The sequence below is a fragment of the Mandrillus leucophaeus genome, unplaced genomic scaffold, assembly GCF_000951045.1.
Source record: "Mandrillus leucophaeus isolate KB7577 unplaced genomic scaffold, Mleu.le_1.0 Scaffold46, whole genome shotgun sequence".
NCBI lineage: Eukaryota > Metazoa > Chordata > Mammalia > Primates > Cercopithecidae > Mandrillus > Mandrillus leucophaeus.
In genome coordinates, this window is record NW_012104920.1 from 18,282 (window position 1) to 34,288 (window position 16,007).

General features: G+C 43.8%; 1 protein-coding gene across 4 annotated transcripts in view; it reads left to right on the forward strand.

Moving 5' to 3' along the window:
- The first annotated feature begins 1,742 nt into the window (after positions 1-1,742).
- MYH10 (myosin, heavy chain 10, non-muscle) overlaps positions 1,743-16,007 on the forward strand; it is a 152,444-nt gene continuing 138,179 nt past the window's right edge. For 3 of the 4 annotated variants that reach the window (XM_011994479.1, XM_011994480.1, XM_011994481.1), the window contains exons 1-2: positions 1,743-1,850; positions 9,057-9,432. In XM_011994479.1, the coding sequence (XP_011849869.1) occupies positions 9,088-9,432 (345 nt within the window). In that variant the 5' untranslated portion in view covers positions 1,743-1,850; positions 9,057-9,087. The remainder of the gene's footprint in view (positions 1,851-9,056; positions 9,433-16,007) is intronic. The other variant, XM_011994478.1, reaches the window with a different exon arrangement.

The following is a 16,007-nucleotide window of genomic DNA, read 5'->3' on the forward strand; positions in this document are numbered from 1 at the left end:
GAGTGGGAGTCTTTGGTCTTCTCTAAACACATTTCAAAATTCATTAGTGGAATATCATTCATATATTTTGGAAAGTTAACTTGTACTAACACGTGCAGACTGCCTTAGAAGGACAGACCGCTGCATGGAGCCAAGTCACAAGACACCTGGACACGGGGTAGTACCCCAGCAGGCAGGTGGGGGTGGGGGACCAGATGCAGCAGAACAAAGGACAAAATAGAACCTGGGTCGAACTTCCCCAGGAAGGACTCTGCACTCAGCTGCCTTCCAGCCTCTTCTGAATTCCACCAACCCTTCCTTAGCACTTCCTGCCTTGTTTTTTTTTGCTTAATTCACTTTTTGCCAGACTAGACGTTTCCTAGGCTTAGGCAAACACATCATTATCACACGTATTAAAATGCACCCATAGCCTACATTAATAACTGATTAATAACTGCATCTTGCTGTAAATTTTTATGATCTTGACTTTCAGCTTTTGTATGAATAATCCATTTTGTTCATGTGATTTAGACTTTATTATATTTATATATAATTATGCAAGAGTTATGTTGCAGGTGCCTAGATTCTGCAGACATTTCATTAAATTTTATTTACTTTGATTTTTCCAGTTTCCTTTCCTTATTTTGGGGCCACTGTTTTTCAGTCTCCAACGTTTTCACAGGCCCTAGGGGATATGACAGTGCTGCAGGAATCCAGCCTTTTATTCCTAAAAATCTCTCACAGCCCCTCTCACGTAGGGAGCTCTGATGAATGAATGAAAGAGCGAATGAACGAGTGAATGAATGAGGTGAATAAAGTTTCTTCTAAGTTTTCTCTCCAAGGTCGGTTCTCTTCTCATTCTTCTGGAATCTCAGCCTTGCCTGGAGGCTGGGCAGGAGAGCCTCTCGCCCCGCTAACACCAAAACTGCGACCTTGGAGGATCGCGTCCTGGGCCCGGCCCTCAGCCGATCCCGGCAGAGTCCGCCTGGGGCCGGGGTCGGGACGGTGGCCGCAGCGTGGAGCGCAGCCGGGGCCCAGGCAAAGCCTGTGCGCATGGGCGGAGCGGCGCCCTCCCCCGCGTTCCCTCCCCCACTGCAGGTGAGTTGCAGCGCCGCGGCCCCCACCCCGCGCAGCCCCGGGGGTGACGTCAGGCCTCTGGACCGCGCTCCGCCCCGCCCCTGCAGGCAGCGCTGAGGGACCGCGACTCCGCGCTGGAACCCCGTCCCGCTGCGGTAAATGCCGGCTGCCGCAAGCAGAGGGGGCGACCAGGCGCTCGAATGTGCTGCGGCAGCGGCGACTGCCAGACGCTAGGACGAGGAGTCTGCAGTCAAAGCGGCAGCCTCCTGCCGCGGCCCACCTGCCCCGCGGCCCCACAGCCGGTGTCAGCGCAGCGCGCGGGCCACCGCGGGGTCCGCACCCGCCGCCTCGCGGGATCGCCGGGCGCCCAGCCAGCCTCAGCTGTCCATCTACACACGAGCCAGCCAATCGCGTGCCACTGCTCCAGCCGCACCTCCCGGAGCCTATGACGGGCGTAAGAGCCAGCCTATGAGATTGGGGCCTCGGTGGTCTGGGCTGGGAGCGGGAGCCAATGAGCATCATTCCAGGTGGGTGGAGGGAGCTGGACTCGGGAAGGTAGCTTCGTTCGGGTTGCTAACGTCTTCCCTTGGAGATGGGCGCGCAAACCAACCAGTGGGTCTGGGGGCGGCGGTGATGGGCGTGGAGCTGGCCCAATGAGGGTGGGAGTGGGTGGGGCAGGCCGGAGCAGCAGTGCTAAAGGAGCCCGGCGGAGGCAGCGGTGGGTTTGGGACTGAGGCGCTGGATCTGTGGTCGCGGCTGGGGACGTGCGCCCGCGCCACCATCTTCGGCTGAAGGTGAGAGGTGCGGCTGCCCGGGTCCGAGTGCACGGCCCAGGGCAGAGGGACAGTTTGTGGAGAGAGGAATGGATCCTGGGTTGAGCGGCCCGGGCGGCTCTGGAGGGCAGGAACCGGGGACCGAAGCGGGAGCTGGGGAAGACAGAGGGGCTTCTGAGCTGTAGGGTTCGTGCTGCGGGGACCTTAGGTTAGTTTGAACAGGGTCCTGGGCTGGGGGCAATGGGACCCCAGTGGGTGGAGATGGATAGACTCCCGGACGGGCGGGGATAGAGGTCCTTGTGAAACCCCTGCGGGGATGAGGGCCTGGGTGTGCAGGAGGGCGACCCCTGGGGGGCTGGGGATGGAGATCTGGGGGTGGGGACGTGAGGACCAGGTTCTCGGTGTGTGGGATCCCTGGGGACGCGAGGTCGAGGGGCTAGTGCCCCGGCGGAGGTTTCGGCGTGCCCCGCGAGCCAGTGTCTGCCTCCTAGGAGGGAAGGGGATTCTAGCGGGGCTGGAAAGCGCAGCCCCGGCGGTCGGGTGGGGGGGCGCTGGACAGGAAGGGCCCCTGCCTGGGTTGCTAGGTGGGTTAGGCCTGGCCGGACCGGGTTCCCCTGAGCGCTAGAGGGGTTCACCAAGGGCTTGGAAGGCGGGCGGCGCTCGCCCGACCCGTGGGTGGAGGGACAGGAGGGCAGAGGCTCTGCGCGGCCGGGGGAGCGCGCGGCGGGTGAGGGGCTCCGGAGCCGGCCGCGGGCGTGGGGAGGGTCGGACTCCGCCGGCGCCGGGGAAGGAGCACGGGAGAGGGGCGTCCTGCCGCGCCCTCCATGGAGCGCCTAGGCCGGGGGTGGACGCCCGGCGAGGCCCAGGCGGTTTGGGGGGGCGAGGCGGGAAATGTGGCGGGGCGCGCTGCAGCAGGACGGCCGGGGGGGAGGGTCAGCGCTCGCCTCGGGATCCCTTTATTGTGTAAGCGAGCTGGGAATGGCTCGCCGCAGTCTCTTCATTGCCTTCTGCAGTTGGGGGTCACACCCTGATCCCATAAAATCGGACTGGAATTGGGTCGGAGGGAAGTTGAAGCCGCGGAGTCCTGCCATTTGCGGGGGCTTTGTGGGCCTGTGGTGGGCGGATGCGGCCCTGGGAAGCGGGAGGCCCCCAGCCAGGCCTGTTTGGAACTAGGGCCTTAGGAAGGAGGTTGGCGACTCGGCGGGTCAGACCCGGGCTGGTGAGGTTTGGATAACGTGGCCTCTGCCTACAGCCGTTATCTCTGTTTCTTTAGGGCCTCTGCAGCTCCCTTCAAGATCACTGCGGTGGATGGAAGGGGGTGGGGTGGGCTGGGGTGGGGTAGGGGAAAGCAGGCGGGGTAGATGCAGACTGCAGATGAAACAAAGACGGCTGTTTTCGCTGAATAATGTAATACCAAACATAATACTTTGGCTTTGCTGAGATTTTGTTTTTTAACGTTGAAACTGAGGATTCTTTGAGTCAGGTTTAATTATTCTTGATAGTATCTCACTCTGGAAAACTTTATAATCTATTTATTGTTTTATCTCCTTCATCAATCTGCCTTTATTAATTATTCTTTGAGTCCCTTGCTTTTGATGTTTAAGTATGCCCTGTCTGTCTCGGGTTCTGGAAAAGTGGCCATTTTATGCATCTCCTTACTTCTGCATCTTTAATTCAGTTCTTCCGCGTCCTTATCTGGGGAAAGCATATGGTGTAATTGTGCGATATAGCACGAGCTTTGGCAGCAGAAGGATGTGACCCCTGAGAGCCTGGCTTTTCATTTGGGCTCCGTAGGGAAATCATTACAACGAAGGCAGCTGGGATGGAAGGTGAGATGGAGGAAATCTTGAAGGGCACGTTGTAGGGTGGAAGACTCTATGCTTCAGCGGTTTATGTACTTTGTTATCGCATATGAGGAATTAAAGTTCCTGGGGTTGGATCCTAGTTTTGGAAATATTTCACAGGGCATAGAGATATTAATTGGGAGATGGGGCAGGCCATAAGTAGCAGTAGCGGCCTTTTGCGTTTGGTTTGTGTTTGTGATCACTGGGTTAAGGATTTTGATAAATTAGCAGACTTGTCCCGCCCTGTCATGTAAGTGACCTCAATGGTAGCAATACACAAATTGGGACAGTTCTGTTTTAGCTCATCTGTTATAGTTGGATGCTCTGTCATGGTTAGTTTATCCATCCTTCTTGTTTGCCTTTCTATATGCAGGCCGTTCATAAAATTGAATTGTTTGCCTCTGTCCACACTTACAGTAAGTGCTGCGAGGAGGTTGATAAGTTTGCTGGGTGGCATTTCACTGGAAGTGAAAAATGACCTGGGGGTGGAGCCCCAGGGGTGTGTGTGTGTCAAACCACTGAAAGGGATGGGAACTTCGGCTCTGTAGGGGGCTAATTCATACACAGATAAATGATTTAATTATAATTAGGCAGCAATTTCAAATGACACCAATAACCCTCAGACCATCTTTATGTCTGCTAACAAAAGACTCCTGTTTATCCTTATTTCCCCTAAGTTATGGGTATCTTTTTCTATAAAATATAAAACCTTAGCCAGATGATTTCTTGGCCAGGCCTATACTTTTTAAGCCATAATTGATTGGGTTTTTATTTAGTAGAAAGGTAGTATGTAGCGTTGTATACTCCACACCCTTCAAAATTTCCTCCATGTCACCTTCCATCATTGTAGCGGGTAGTCTGAAGCTGAACTCTGAGTTTAATCCCAGCTCTGCTGCTTGTTAGCTGTGTGCCCTTAGGCTGGTTATTGGCTTTCTCTATACCTCAGATTCATCTGTAAAATGGAGATATTAATAGTGCCTACCTCATAGGGCTGTTGTGAGGATTAAGAGTTGACATATGTAAACTGCTTAGAATAGTGTCTGGCCGTAATTAGTGATATATGACAATGGTATCTGCTGTTTTAAAAATCATAGTGTTGTCCTTTCTGCAAAGCAAAGCACCGGTGAGTGGTACACTGTTAAACACCAGTATTATCCAGATTGGGTACCAAATGTACAATGGAGTTAAATAAATGTATTTGACAATCACAAGTGAAGAATTAAACCGAACAAAATATCTTCAATGGTCTCATGAACTCTGTCAGTTAAACAATAATATGAGCACTTTCCACCTGCAAAGCCCTCTGGTGCAACGCAGGGTAGGTTAAGAAGAAAGTCAGGAGAACAGTACAAAATGTTAGGAGAAGGAAAAGGATTGAATTGCCACAATGACCTGAAAAGAACTTCTGAAAGGATGGCATTTGGGTCAGGAGTTGAAGGAATAATAGCTTTTTGGTTGTGGAGAAGTTGAATTTCACTATAAGGGTTAGGACCATTCAAGTAAGTATTGATCAATAAGTACAGAGCCCCTGTTATATACCGGGGACTAGACAAAACGCTCAAGATACAGCATGGAACAGACAACTATCCTCATAGTGTTTAGTTGTAGAAGTGTCTGAAAAAGTGAAAGTAATTGGTAATCCTACTACCCAGTAAAGACCCAGTGAATATTTGTTCCATTTAAAAAAAAAAAATACATGCGTGTATGTAGTCTTCCCCACAAAATTGGGAACATGCTGTGTAATTACACTTTTGTGTTCTATCGGGTTTTTTAAACATACTAAATGACAAGCATTTCCCCATCTAGAAAAAAGTACTGATAAATTTAAGATGTCCCAATTTGATAAAATAATTTTAAGATATATAATCTACTGTTTCTAGACCTGTTCTAGAAGTTATTTGTTAAATTATTCTAATTTATAGTCACCTGCTAAATTTAAGCATCTAATTACGTGTCCAGTGTAAAATTTAAGAAGTGTGTGCGTGTCTACTGACAGCAAGACAGTTTCCTAAGTCCTCTGTAGGATATGCAGTTTACACCTGATAAGAATAGTAAGAGAAACTTGTTATATTTTGCTATGGTTGTATATTTTCTTTTAATAGATTCTATCCTTCTGAAAGGTGGAGTGTGTATCCTATTATTTGTCTTCAAATTTACCTATGATGTTTCCCACCTTGAAGCCACGCCTCCTTTCTTCTTTTTAAAAATATTTAATTTAATTTATTATTATTATTATTATTTTGAGACAGAGTCTCATTCTGTTGCCCAGGCTGGAGTGCAGTGGTGTGATCTCGGCTCACTACAACTTCTGCCTCCTGGGCTCAAGTGATCTTCCTGCCTCACCCTCCCGAAGAACTGGGACTACAGGCTTGTGCCACCAAGCCCGGCTAATTTTTTGTATTTTTTGTAGAGATGGGGTTTTGCCATGTTGCCCAGGCTGGTCTTGAACACCTGGACTCAAGCGATCTACCTGCCTTGCCCTCCCAAAGTGCTGGGATTACAGGCGTGAGCCACCCCTCCTGGCCTCCTTTCTTCTTACCAGTGTGCAATGTTTAAGTTGGAAAGAGAAGACTTGTTAATAATGTTATTAGACCAGTCCCTAGAGGTAATGGGCTTTTAAAACTATTATGCAGAATGTACGTGTGCCCATGAATGTTTTCTGTATTGCCCTCCCAAGAGGATGCCTTAGAAGACTAATGCAAGTTTAGGTATAAAATGTATTAACAATTTTATTTGTATACAAGTTTTAATAACATTAATCACATTTTGTGATTTTTTTTTTGTTTCATCTTATTCTGCGATTTTTGTTTTATCCAAGTCTATAACCTTTAAGACACTAACATGTTATATAAATTGTTATGAATTAGTCTAGAATTTGATTTTCAACCTCTTTTTCTACTCTAACATATCTGCTGGTAGCAGTGGCGCACCATAGCAACCACAGAACTTTGGAGCAGTGGTTGTCAAATGTGTCCTGGGACCAGCAATGGCAGCAGCATCTGGGAACTTGTTAGAAATACAAATTCTAAGGCTCAGGCTGGGCGCGGTGGCTCATGCTTGTAATCCCAGCACTTTGGGAGGCCCAGGTGGGTGGATCACCTGAGGTAAGGCGTTCAAGACCAACCTGGCCAACATGGTGAAACCCTGTTTCTACTAAAAATTAGCTGGTCATGGTGGCAGGTGCCTGTAATTCCAGCCACTTGGGAGGCTGAGGCAGGAGAATCACTTGAACCTTGGAGGCAGAGGTTGCAGTGAGCTGAGATTGCACCCACTGCACTCCAGCCTGGGTAACAGGGTGAAACTCCGTCTCAAAAAAAAAAAAAAAGTTCTCAGGTTCTACCCTCTACCTACTGAATCAGGTACTCTGGGATACAGCCCAGCAATCTGTATTTTAATAAACCCTCTAGGTGCTGCAAATGCGTGCCAGAATTTGACAGCCGCTACTATAGAGGGTGAGTGTTTGTAATGCATTACATTGCAACAAATACGATCTGAAGAATCTTAGCTATTTGGTTCTAGTAAATTATTTTTTTAAATTTATTTTCGTTTGTTTGTTTTCGAGACGGAGTCTCGCTCTGTCACCCAGCCTGGAGTGCAGTGGCACGATCTCGGCTCACTGCAACCTCCGCCTCCCAGGTTCAACCAATTCTCCTACCTCAGCCTCCTGAGTGGCTGGGATTACAGGCACCCACCACCATGCCTGGCTAATTTTTTGGTATTTTTACCAAATACCATCTTTGTTGGCCAGGCTGGTCTCGAACTCCTGATCTCAGGTGATCCACCCATCTCGGCCTTCCAAAGTGCTGGGATTGCAGGTATAAGCCTCTGCACCCAGCTGGTTCTAGTAAATTATTATTAGGTTAAGGGCTAGAATGTGTAACCACTATCAGTGATTAGTTTTTTAGGATACAAATAGAGCCCTTTAGAAGCTAGAGAAAGTTATAGCACATATACGCACACACTAAGTGCATAATATTTTTATACCATTTCAGGGATTTCGTTGAACTTGAGATTAGCTGATGGACTCAAGAACCTCTTAACAACCTTAGACTACTTTATGATTTCCTTTTGCCTTCAAAGAACCCCTAGCATTTTTGGCTAGGGGAGTGGAGTGAAGGGAGGGGAGAAGTGGGGATTGGATAGAGCAAGAGTAGGTACTCATTTGGCTTCTTCTGTTGGTTTGAGTGAAGTCATGGAAACCATGCCTATGAAATTTATAATAACTTGGAATTTGGAGTAGCAGCAAAAATGTTTAAGTTGGTATCAAATCCCAAAAAGATCCTGTCAGGCAATCATGATGAGTCACATCAGAAAGATGATGATGGATGTAAAATCCTGTCATTTGGTCCAAAAAGCTAATGCACAAGTAGAGGAGGGGACGTAGCTTAGCCACAAAGTGATGGAGCTTTCTCTGCTAGCTCTTTGTGAGCCAATAGTAAATGGGTGCTAAATAAACCAACTAGGTCTTGAGATACATTAATTGTAAATGTCACAGAACCAGTACTTTCCTCGATGTGGCCAAGATTGTTGATGGTTCCTTTTTCTTCTGCACTGGTCAGACCGTATCCGGGCTATGATGTTTGCTTCTGGGCCACACACTTTAGAGGGAAGACAACAAACATGTTGGCGTCTGTTTAGGCAAGACATCGGGCAGGGGAAGGAGTCTTGGTGAATGAGGGGTGGAGGAGCTGCAGGGTGGGAATGGAGGCCTGAACAGCTACCATGACATATTCGAAAGGCTGCTGTGTGAAGCCAAGTTATTATGCTTGTGTTTTGTGGCCCCAGTTGATCACATTAAGACTCATGGGGCCATAGAAAAGCTATAGGGAGACTGATTTGGGTTATTCATGAGAAGAACTTTAAGTCTGTTATCTGAGGGTAGAATGAGAGGCATGTTTTAGATTCTTTAGATTCTTTACTCCTCTGACAATCATGTGTTTTTGTAGCTGTTTCCTTGTGGTCATATTAATGCCGGTACCACTTCATGAACCTTTTATTACCCATCTTTGTTTTCTTTTTTTTTTTCCCCTTTTTAACTCTCTGTTTAATTTGTGGTGAGGGTGAAAGAGGAGATAAAGAAAAAAAAAAAAAAGGTCAACCTGTAACTTTGCCTTTTCTTCTGTTTTTTTTTTGTTTTTTTTTTTTTTCAGCCCTCAGTAACTGAGGGCAAACCGGTTCATCAGACAACCAGAGCCATAATTTGTGGTCACCCCTGAAATTAACCTTGGAAACTCGGTTAGTATGGCTGCAAAGAGGTATACCCCAGCCCCTTAACACAGAGTTAATGCTTAATCTAAGGCTTTAAGTTTCGTAGGAAAGAAAAACGTGCACATTCTTTTGTGTTTCTTAAACATCTAATTTTGCGCTCCTCCTCTTCTCTTAGAGGCGATTGCTCTTGGATCCTTCCATTTACAATGGCGCAGAGAACTGGGCTTGAAGATCCGGAGAGGTATCTCTTTGTGGACAGGGCTGTCATTTACAACCCTGCCACTCAAGCTGATTGGACAGCTAAAAAGCTAGTGTGGATTCCATCAGAACGCCATGGTTTTGAGGCAGCTAGTATCAAAGAAGAACGGGGAGATGAAGTTATGGTGGAGTTGGCAGAGAATGGAAAGAAAGCAATGGTCAACAAAGATGATATTCAGAAGATGAACCCACCTAAGTTTTCCAAGGTGGAGGATATGGCAGAATTGACATGCTTGAATGAAGCTTCCGTTTTACATAATCTGAAGGATCGCTACTATTCAGGACTTATCTATGTAAGTATTTCTTCCAAATAATCATGTGAAGTGGTAGCTAGGAATTAATGTAAATTATACATCTTGTCATAATCAAATGAGAATGTGGAATACCCAAACTCTCTGTTTAACTAATTTCTATTTCTATTTAAGCAAGATTTGTTGCTTGCTTACCCAGGTCTTGCTTTTCTTTGAATCTTAACACATTAAGTTTAAATAATACAGCCTGCAATTACATATAATAAAATGGCATTTGAAGACTTTTGTAGTGGTGTTCTGGAGCATAATAAGGTGGGAGAGAGCATGTAACAGGAAGACCAGAAGGTTTAATAAGGTAAAGAGAGTTGCATTAATAGGATGCAGACAGCAAAACGGTAGAAAATCAAGTGCATACCCAAGAGAGTAAAGTGGAGGGGCTGTAAGCTTAGAAATTCCTGTGGACAGCATGAACAGCTTCACTGGATGTGGGGAAGTAGGAAAGATGAATGCTGAGGTTTTTAAGAGGAAACAATTAGGGTAAGATTGAGGCTGGCTGGGGTCGTCCTGTGGTTAGCTGCTGACATGAATGTTGAAGTCACCGACTATGTCACTGACCATGTAGAAGAAGTTACTGAAAATCATAAGGGATAATGTAGAGAGGAAAAATGTAAGCCAGATACTAAAAATGACAAAATAGGTTTGAGGCAATGGTAGACAGGTGGCAATGATTTGAAGGAGATGGCATGTATGGGACTTCAACTGATGATGAAGGGAAGTAGGGAGAAAAGTTGATGGTCGTGGTTTGAAATTGGAAAAGGGTTTTTGAATTTTACACAAGGAGTGTGCTACTGAAGGTCATGAATAATTCAAACTTCAGTCAATCAGAGGTAGTTTCCCCACAGAATTAGTTTAAGGAATATTTCTTAAGTGTCCCCTGTGCTCTAGGTGCTGGGTGTAGTACAGTGAAGAAGACAGGCCAGGTCTCTGCCTTTGTGAAATGTCCGATGAGGAAATGAAACAGGGCTATGGAGAGAGTATGTAGGAGGATGGCTTTCCCCAGCGGGTCAGTTAAGGGCTGTTTGTGAAGGTAGCATTTGAGCTGGAGTCTGACTGGTGGGAGGCAGCTAGCCATGAGAAAAGCTGAGAAAAGAATGATTCATTCATGACCTTTGCCAGAGTAGTTTCAGCCAAGCCTGATAGATCTCCCTTATTTTCTTCTCTATGAGATAGGAGAGTAAGAGGCCACAGGGTTGGAACGGTGGCTTGAGGAGAATGGAAAGGCTTAGGAACAACCCTTATCCAATTTCAGACTAAGCCAGGGATAAGAAAGCAACTGGAGAGTAGCATTGAGAGTCCAGCTGAGACTGAATAACCACGTGTAGGGCGACCGCAGTTTTGTCTGGCTGTGTAATTTTGCCAGACCATGGGATTGCCCCAGGTCTGTGAGTGTGGGGGCTTTGGATCTCCATGGCTCCCACAGTGAGAGGAGGATTCAGTGGCCATCTTTAGAGTCCTGGTTGGGTAGGAATGGGAGTCTGGCTGGAAGGGGCTGATGGATCAAGGCCTGGAGGTTTCCAGAATGTTGATGAACAGGGATCATGGAGTGCAGGGGTGAGAAAACTGCAAACTTAGGAGGTTGTGGTCAGACTGTAATGTCGACGTGTAAGATTCGAGAGGTGGATCAGTTTCAGATGAAGCCCATTGCAATCAGTTGTGCAGGTATGGAAATGTGATGTCACCATCAAAAGCTGTGCAGTGTGAAGAGGAGCCAGGCTGCCTTTCTGCCAGCCTTCACCTTGATTTCCCACACTGGCAGCTGGAGGTAGCTGCAAAGGGAGCTAAGTAGAAAAGGAATGAAAGGAAGGACAGGTTTTTTTGTTTTTGTTTTGCAGCCATTTCACAGAATTCAGAGATTTTACAGTTATCTCTTATGAGTTTGTTGGATTTTTTTTCCAACTTAACTCACGGACAACCTGAGTGAACTTCCGAGTTTCTTCTCAAAGCACAGCCTCCTTCTGCAGGGGAATCTGGGTTTTTCTCAGAGACTCAAGGTCACACAGAGGTGGGGGTTGGGGAGGATCATATCTTCAGTTAGTTGGGTGGAGAAAGGGTTCTTACCTAAGGTTCTAGTTGGAGAACTTGACTCTAAAGTCCGTCTCGTCAAGAGGATGAGGTTGAAGAGAGCCATGCTAGCGTTGTGATAAATATGTACTGGGCTTTGAAATTAACCAGCCAGTTGAGATGATCAGTTGAGGCGCAATGATACAGATACGAGGATAATTTGGGTAGAACCTTTTTTGGACATATTTCTATAGATAAGATATAACAAAAACTTATTTAAACAAATTAGGTTGCTAACAGGTTTAGTTATGTTCTTTTCTCACCTTTTCTTTGGATTTATTCTCTCTGACCCCCAATTTCTCAGGTCATTAATTTTCATCTTCTTTCCTAATAAAACAGTTTAAAAACCGTAAATGTCTTCTCTAATACTGTTTTAGCTCACATCACAAGTTTCTATATATAGTATTTATTCTTCAGTTCTAAATATTTTGTAATTTCTATGATGATTAACTAGTGAACCATTTAAAAGTGTATTTGTAAAATTTCAAAATGTTGATTTTTAAGTTATCTTTTTATTATTGATTTTTAAAATTACATCTCAATCACAGAATGTTGTTCATATAGGAGACATTTTTTGTGTAGTATATTGTCAGCTTTTATGCGTGGTCTGTATGTGTTTGCAAAGAATGTATATTCTGTTATTGTTGCATATAGGGTTCTATATATGGCCATTAGATTAAGCTTTTTAATTGTATTGTTTATATCTTCCATAGCCTTGCTACTTTTTGTCTGCTTAATTTGTCAGTTACTAAGTGTGTGAAAAATCTCCCATTGTGTTTTATCAATGAAGTATGCATCCCTAAATGACACAGTTTGGTTTTGCCTGTTTTTGTTTTTGGTTTTTTTTTGAGACAGTCTTGCTCTGTCGCCCAGGCTGGAGTGTAGTGGTGCGATCTTGGCTCACTGCAACCTCTGCCTCCTGGTTCAAGTGATTCTCCTGCCTCAGCCTCCCTATTAGCTAGGATTACAGGCTAGAGCCACCATACCCAGATAATTTTTTGTATTTTTAGTAGAGATGGGGTTTCACCATATTGGCCAGGCTGGTCTTGAACTCCTGACCTCAAGTGATCCACCTGCCTTGGCCTCCCAAAGTGCTGGGATTATAGGCATGAGCCACCGCGCCCGGCCTAGTTTTGCCTGTTTTTGAATTTTTGTATAAATGAATCTCCTAGTGTGTAGCCTTTTGTGTCTTTTGTTGTTGTTGGCTTAGGATTACATTTTTAAGATTTATTCATATCGTTTTACGTTGATGTAACTCAGTAGCTCCCAAAGTGTGGTCTGGACCCCCTAGGATTTCCCTGAGACCCTCTCAGAGGAGCACACAAGGTTAAAACTATTTTTATAATAATACGAATATGTCATCAGCCCTTTTTACTGTTGACATTTGTAGTGATGGTGCAAAAGCAATGATAAATAAAACTCCTGACACCTTATCATGAATAAAGGCAGTGTAACAGGACCAAAGTGTACTAGAACCATTTTATTCTTTACTGCCACTTATTGACACTTTAAAAAAAAAATGCAATTTCGCTCAAGAATGTTCTTGGCAAAGCAGGAAAAATAACTGATTTTATTAAATCTCAACCTTTGGGAATACAGTTTTTTAATATTCGGTGTGACGAAATGGTAAGTATGCCTAAAGCACTTCTGATGCATATCAATGTATGATGGTTGCCTTGAGGACTAGCATGTGGGTAGTTATTTGAGTTGCAAGCTAAACTTGCTACTTTTTAAATAGAATACTATTTTCATTTGATAGAGTGGCTGATAAACTGTGGTTACTCGCACAGAGGTATTTGGCAGACATTTTCTTGAAAATGAACAAAACGAGCCTGTCACTTCAAAGAAAACAACTGACTGTATTTGTTGCCAATGATAAAATTTGAGGTTTTATGTGAAAATTAGAATTTTAGGAAACTTGTATCTACCATCATGAACTTGACAGCATATCAATACTTAAAAACCTTTCTGATATGATAGATGGTGATAATAATGAAAGTGGGTTTTTTTGATGTCATATAGTGAAATGTCATCATTTGAAAGACTTGCATAATTTAATGATGTGTGTATGGTGTCACGAAATCATGCATTGGTATAAAGACTTATTCAATACGCAAGATAAACCAGTAGATTTTGATGCAGTGGAATATGAGAAGTTCACTGATAGGGTTTCAGATGGTACCTTGCATCTAAGTTTTAAGAAATTATCACTTGTTGGCCGGTCGCAGTGACTAATGCCTGTAAGCCCAGCACTTTGAGAGGCTGAGGCAGGCGGATCACCAGAGGCCGGGAGTTCGAGACCAGCCTGACCAACATGGAGAAACCCTGTCTCTACTAAAAATACAGAATCAACCAGGCTTGGTGGCACATGCCTGTTGTCCCAGCTACTTGGGAGGCTAAGTCAGGACAACCAGGAGACAGAGGTTGCAGTGAGCCAAGATCGTGCCATTGCCCTCCAGCCTGGGCAACAAGAGCAAAACTCCGTCTCAAAAAAAAGAAAAAATGAAATTGTCACTTGTTAAGTGTTAGTAGTGTCAAAGATAAGTATCCACGATTATCTGAAAAGACTGTTAAACCGTTCCTCTCTTTTCCAACTAAATATCTGTAAGTCTGCTTTCTTCATGTGCTTCATCCAAAACAACATATTACAATAGACTGAATACAGAAATAGACATGAAAATTGAGTTGTTTTCGATTAAGCTAGACAATAAAAGTTTCGCAAGAATGTAAAACAGTGCCATTCTTCTCACTTTTGTTTTGGAAATGAAAAGTTATTTTTCATAAGAAATGTTATTTATGTTAACATGTAATATATTTACTGTTTTAGAATGAATAGATATTTGTAAAACTTTATATTTTATATGAAACAAAAGGTCTTTGGGGTCCTTAATAATTTCTAAGAGTGCAAAAAGGCCCTGAAATTTTAAAAGTTTGAGTAGTTTTTTCATTTTTGTTGGAATATAGTATTCCATCATAATATTTTTGACCCAATAAATTTATCTAACTATTCCACTGTTTTGTACACTGTTTTTTTCTGTCTTGGTAATATTATGATCAGTGCTTCAATGAACAACCATATACATGTACTTAGTGCACAATAGGCATGCCTTTCTGTAAGATGTGTAACTAGGAGTGGAATTCCTGGATGATAGGATGTGCAGATCTGTAACTCATATCTTCAGCTTTTCTAGATAATGTCTGATTTAGTTAGAGTCCCAGAAGGAAACAGAAGGCTCTCAAACTAGGTATTTGAGAGTTTAATGAAGGGTTTTACAAATAATGTGGGTAGGGTTTAAAAAAATAAATGAGTACTAGTGCAGTATCTCAGCAGCAGTGATGGCTGAGAGCCCTTGAAACATCTTGATCTTTAAAGAAGCCTTAGAAAAGAGCTGTTGCCTCAACTCAGAGAGGTACCTGTGTGGAGAGGGCTACCTGACAGGAATTGCCTTCCTTAGAGGCATGAAAGTCAGCTCATGGTCGGGAGGGAGCCTAGGGAATAAATATCCTGACCTTCTGTTCTCACCCTTAGTCTCCTGTTGATGTCTACCATTGGTTGAACTCAGTTTGAAGCCAGAGGGGAAGGGAATTTGATGATTCTTTCCTTAGGGTCAGCCTTAATTCTGTCTGGAATTGAATGTTGTGTATGGTGTGAGGTTGGGACAAGATTCATTTATTTTTCCATATGGCTAGCCAGTTGACCTAGTGCCATTTACTAAAACATAATCTTTTCTCCACTGCTCCGAAGTGGCATCTTAGTCATAAATCAGGGTTCATAAGTATGCTTTTGACTCTATTATATTTCCTGGGTCCATGTGCCTATCTTCTAGCTAATATCACATTTTCTTAATTATTATAGCTTTATAATGTGTCTTGGTATTCAGTGTGGTAAATCCTCTCCTTTTTGTTCTTTAAGATTGTTTTGGCTGTTAAGTTTTTGGCATTTCAACATAATTTTAGAATCTGCTTGTCGGTTTTTCATTTACGCACACAGCCTTGTTGAAATTTTGATTGAGATCTTATTGATTCTGTAGATCAGTTTGGGGAGAAATTAGATCTTTATAATATTTTATCTTTAATTCCTGAGTAAACTCATTTATTTAGTTCTAAATTTTTATTAATATTGTTTTATAGTTTGTAGAGGCCATGAACATCTTTTGTTATTTATTTTTGGATATTTTATTTTATTTGAATATTATTTAAATGGTGTTTAAATATTTCCCTTATTATTCATATGGTATATAGATAATATATACGTAATTGTTACCATTATGTAGAAATACTGTATTTTTCGCAATTAATTTTTGTATATTGACTTTATCTTCAGTGACCTAAGTTTACTTATTGGTTATAATAGTTTAGCTGAAAATTCTGTTGGATTTTCTATGAGCACACATGTTGTCCACAAATAATGAGTTTTATTTTTTACTAAATCTTATACTTTACTTTTTTTTTTTGGAGACAAGGTTTTGCTCTGTCAACCAGGCTGGAGTGCAGTG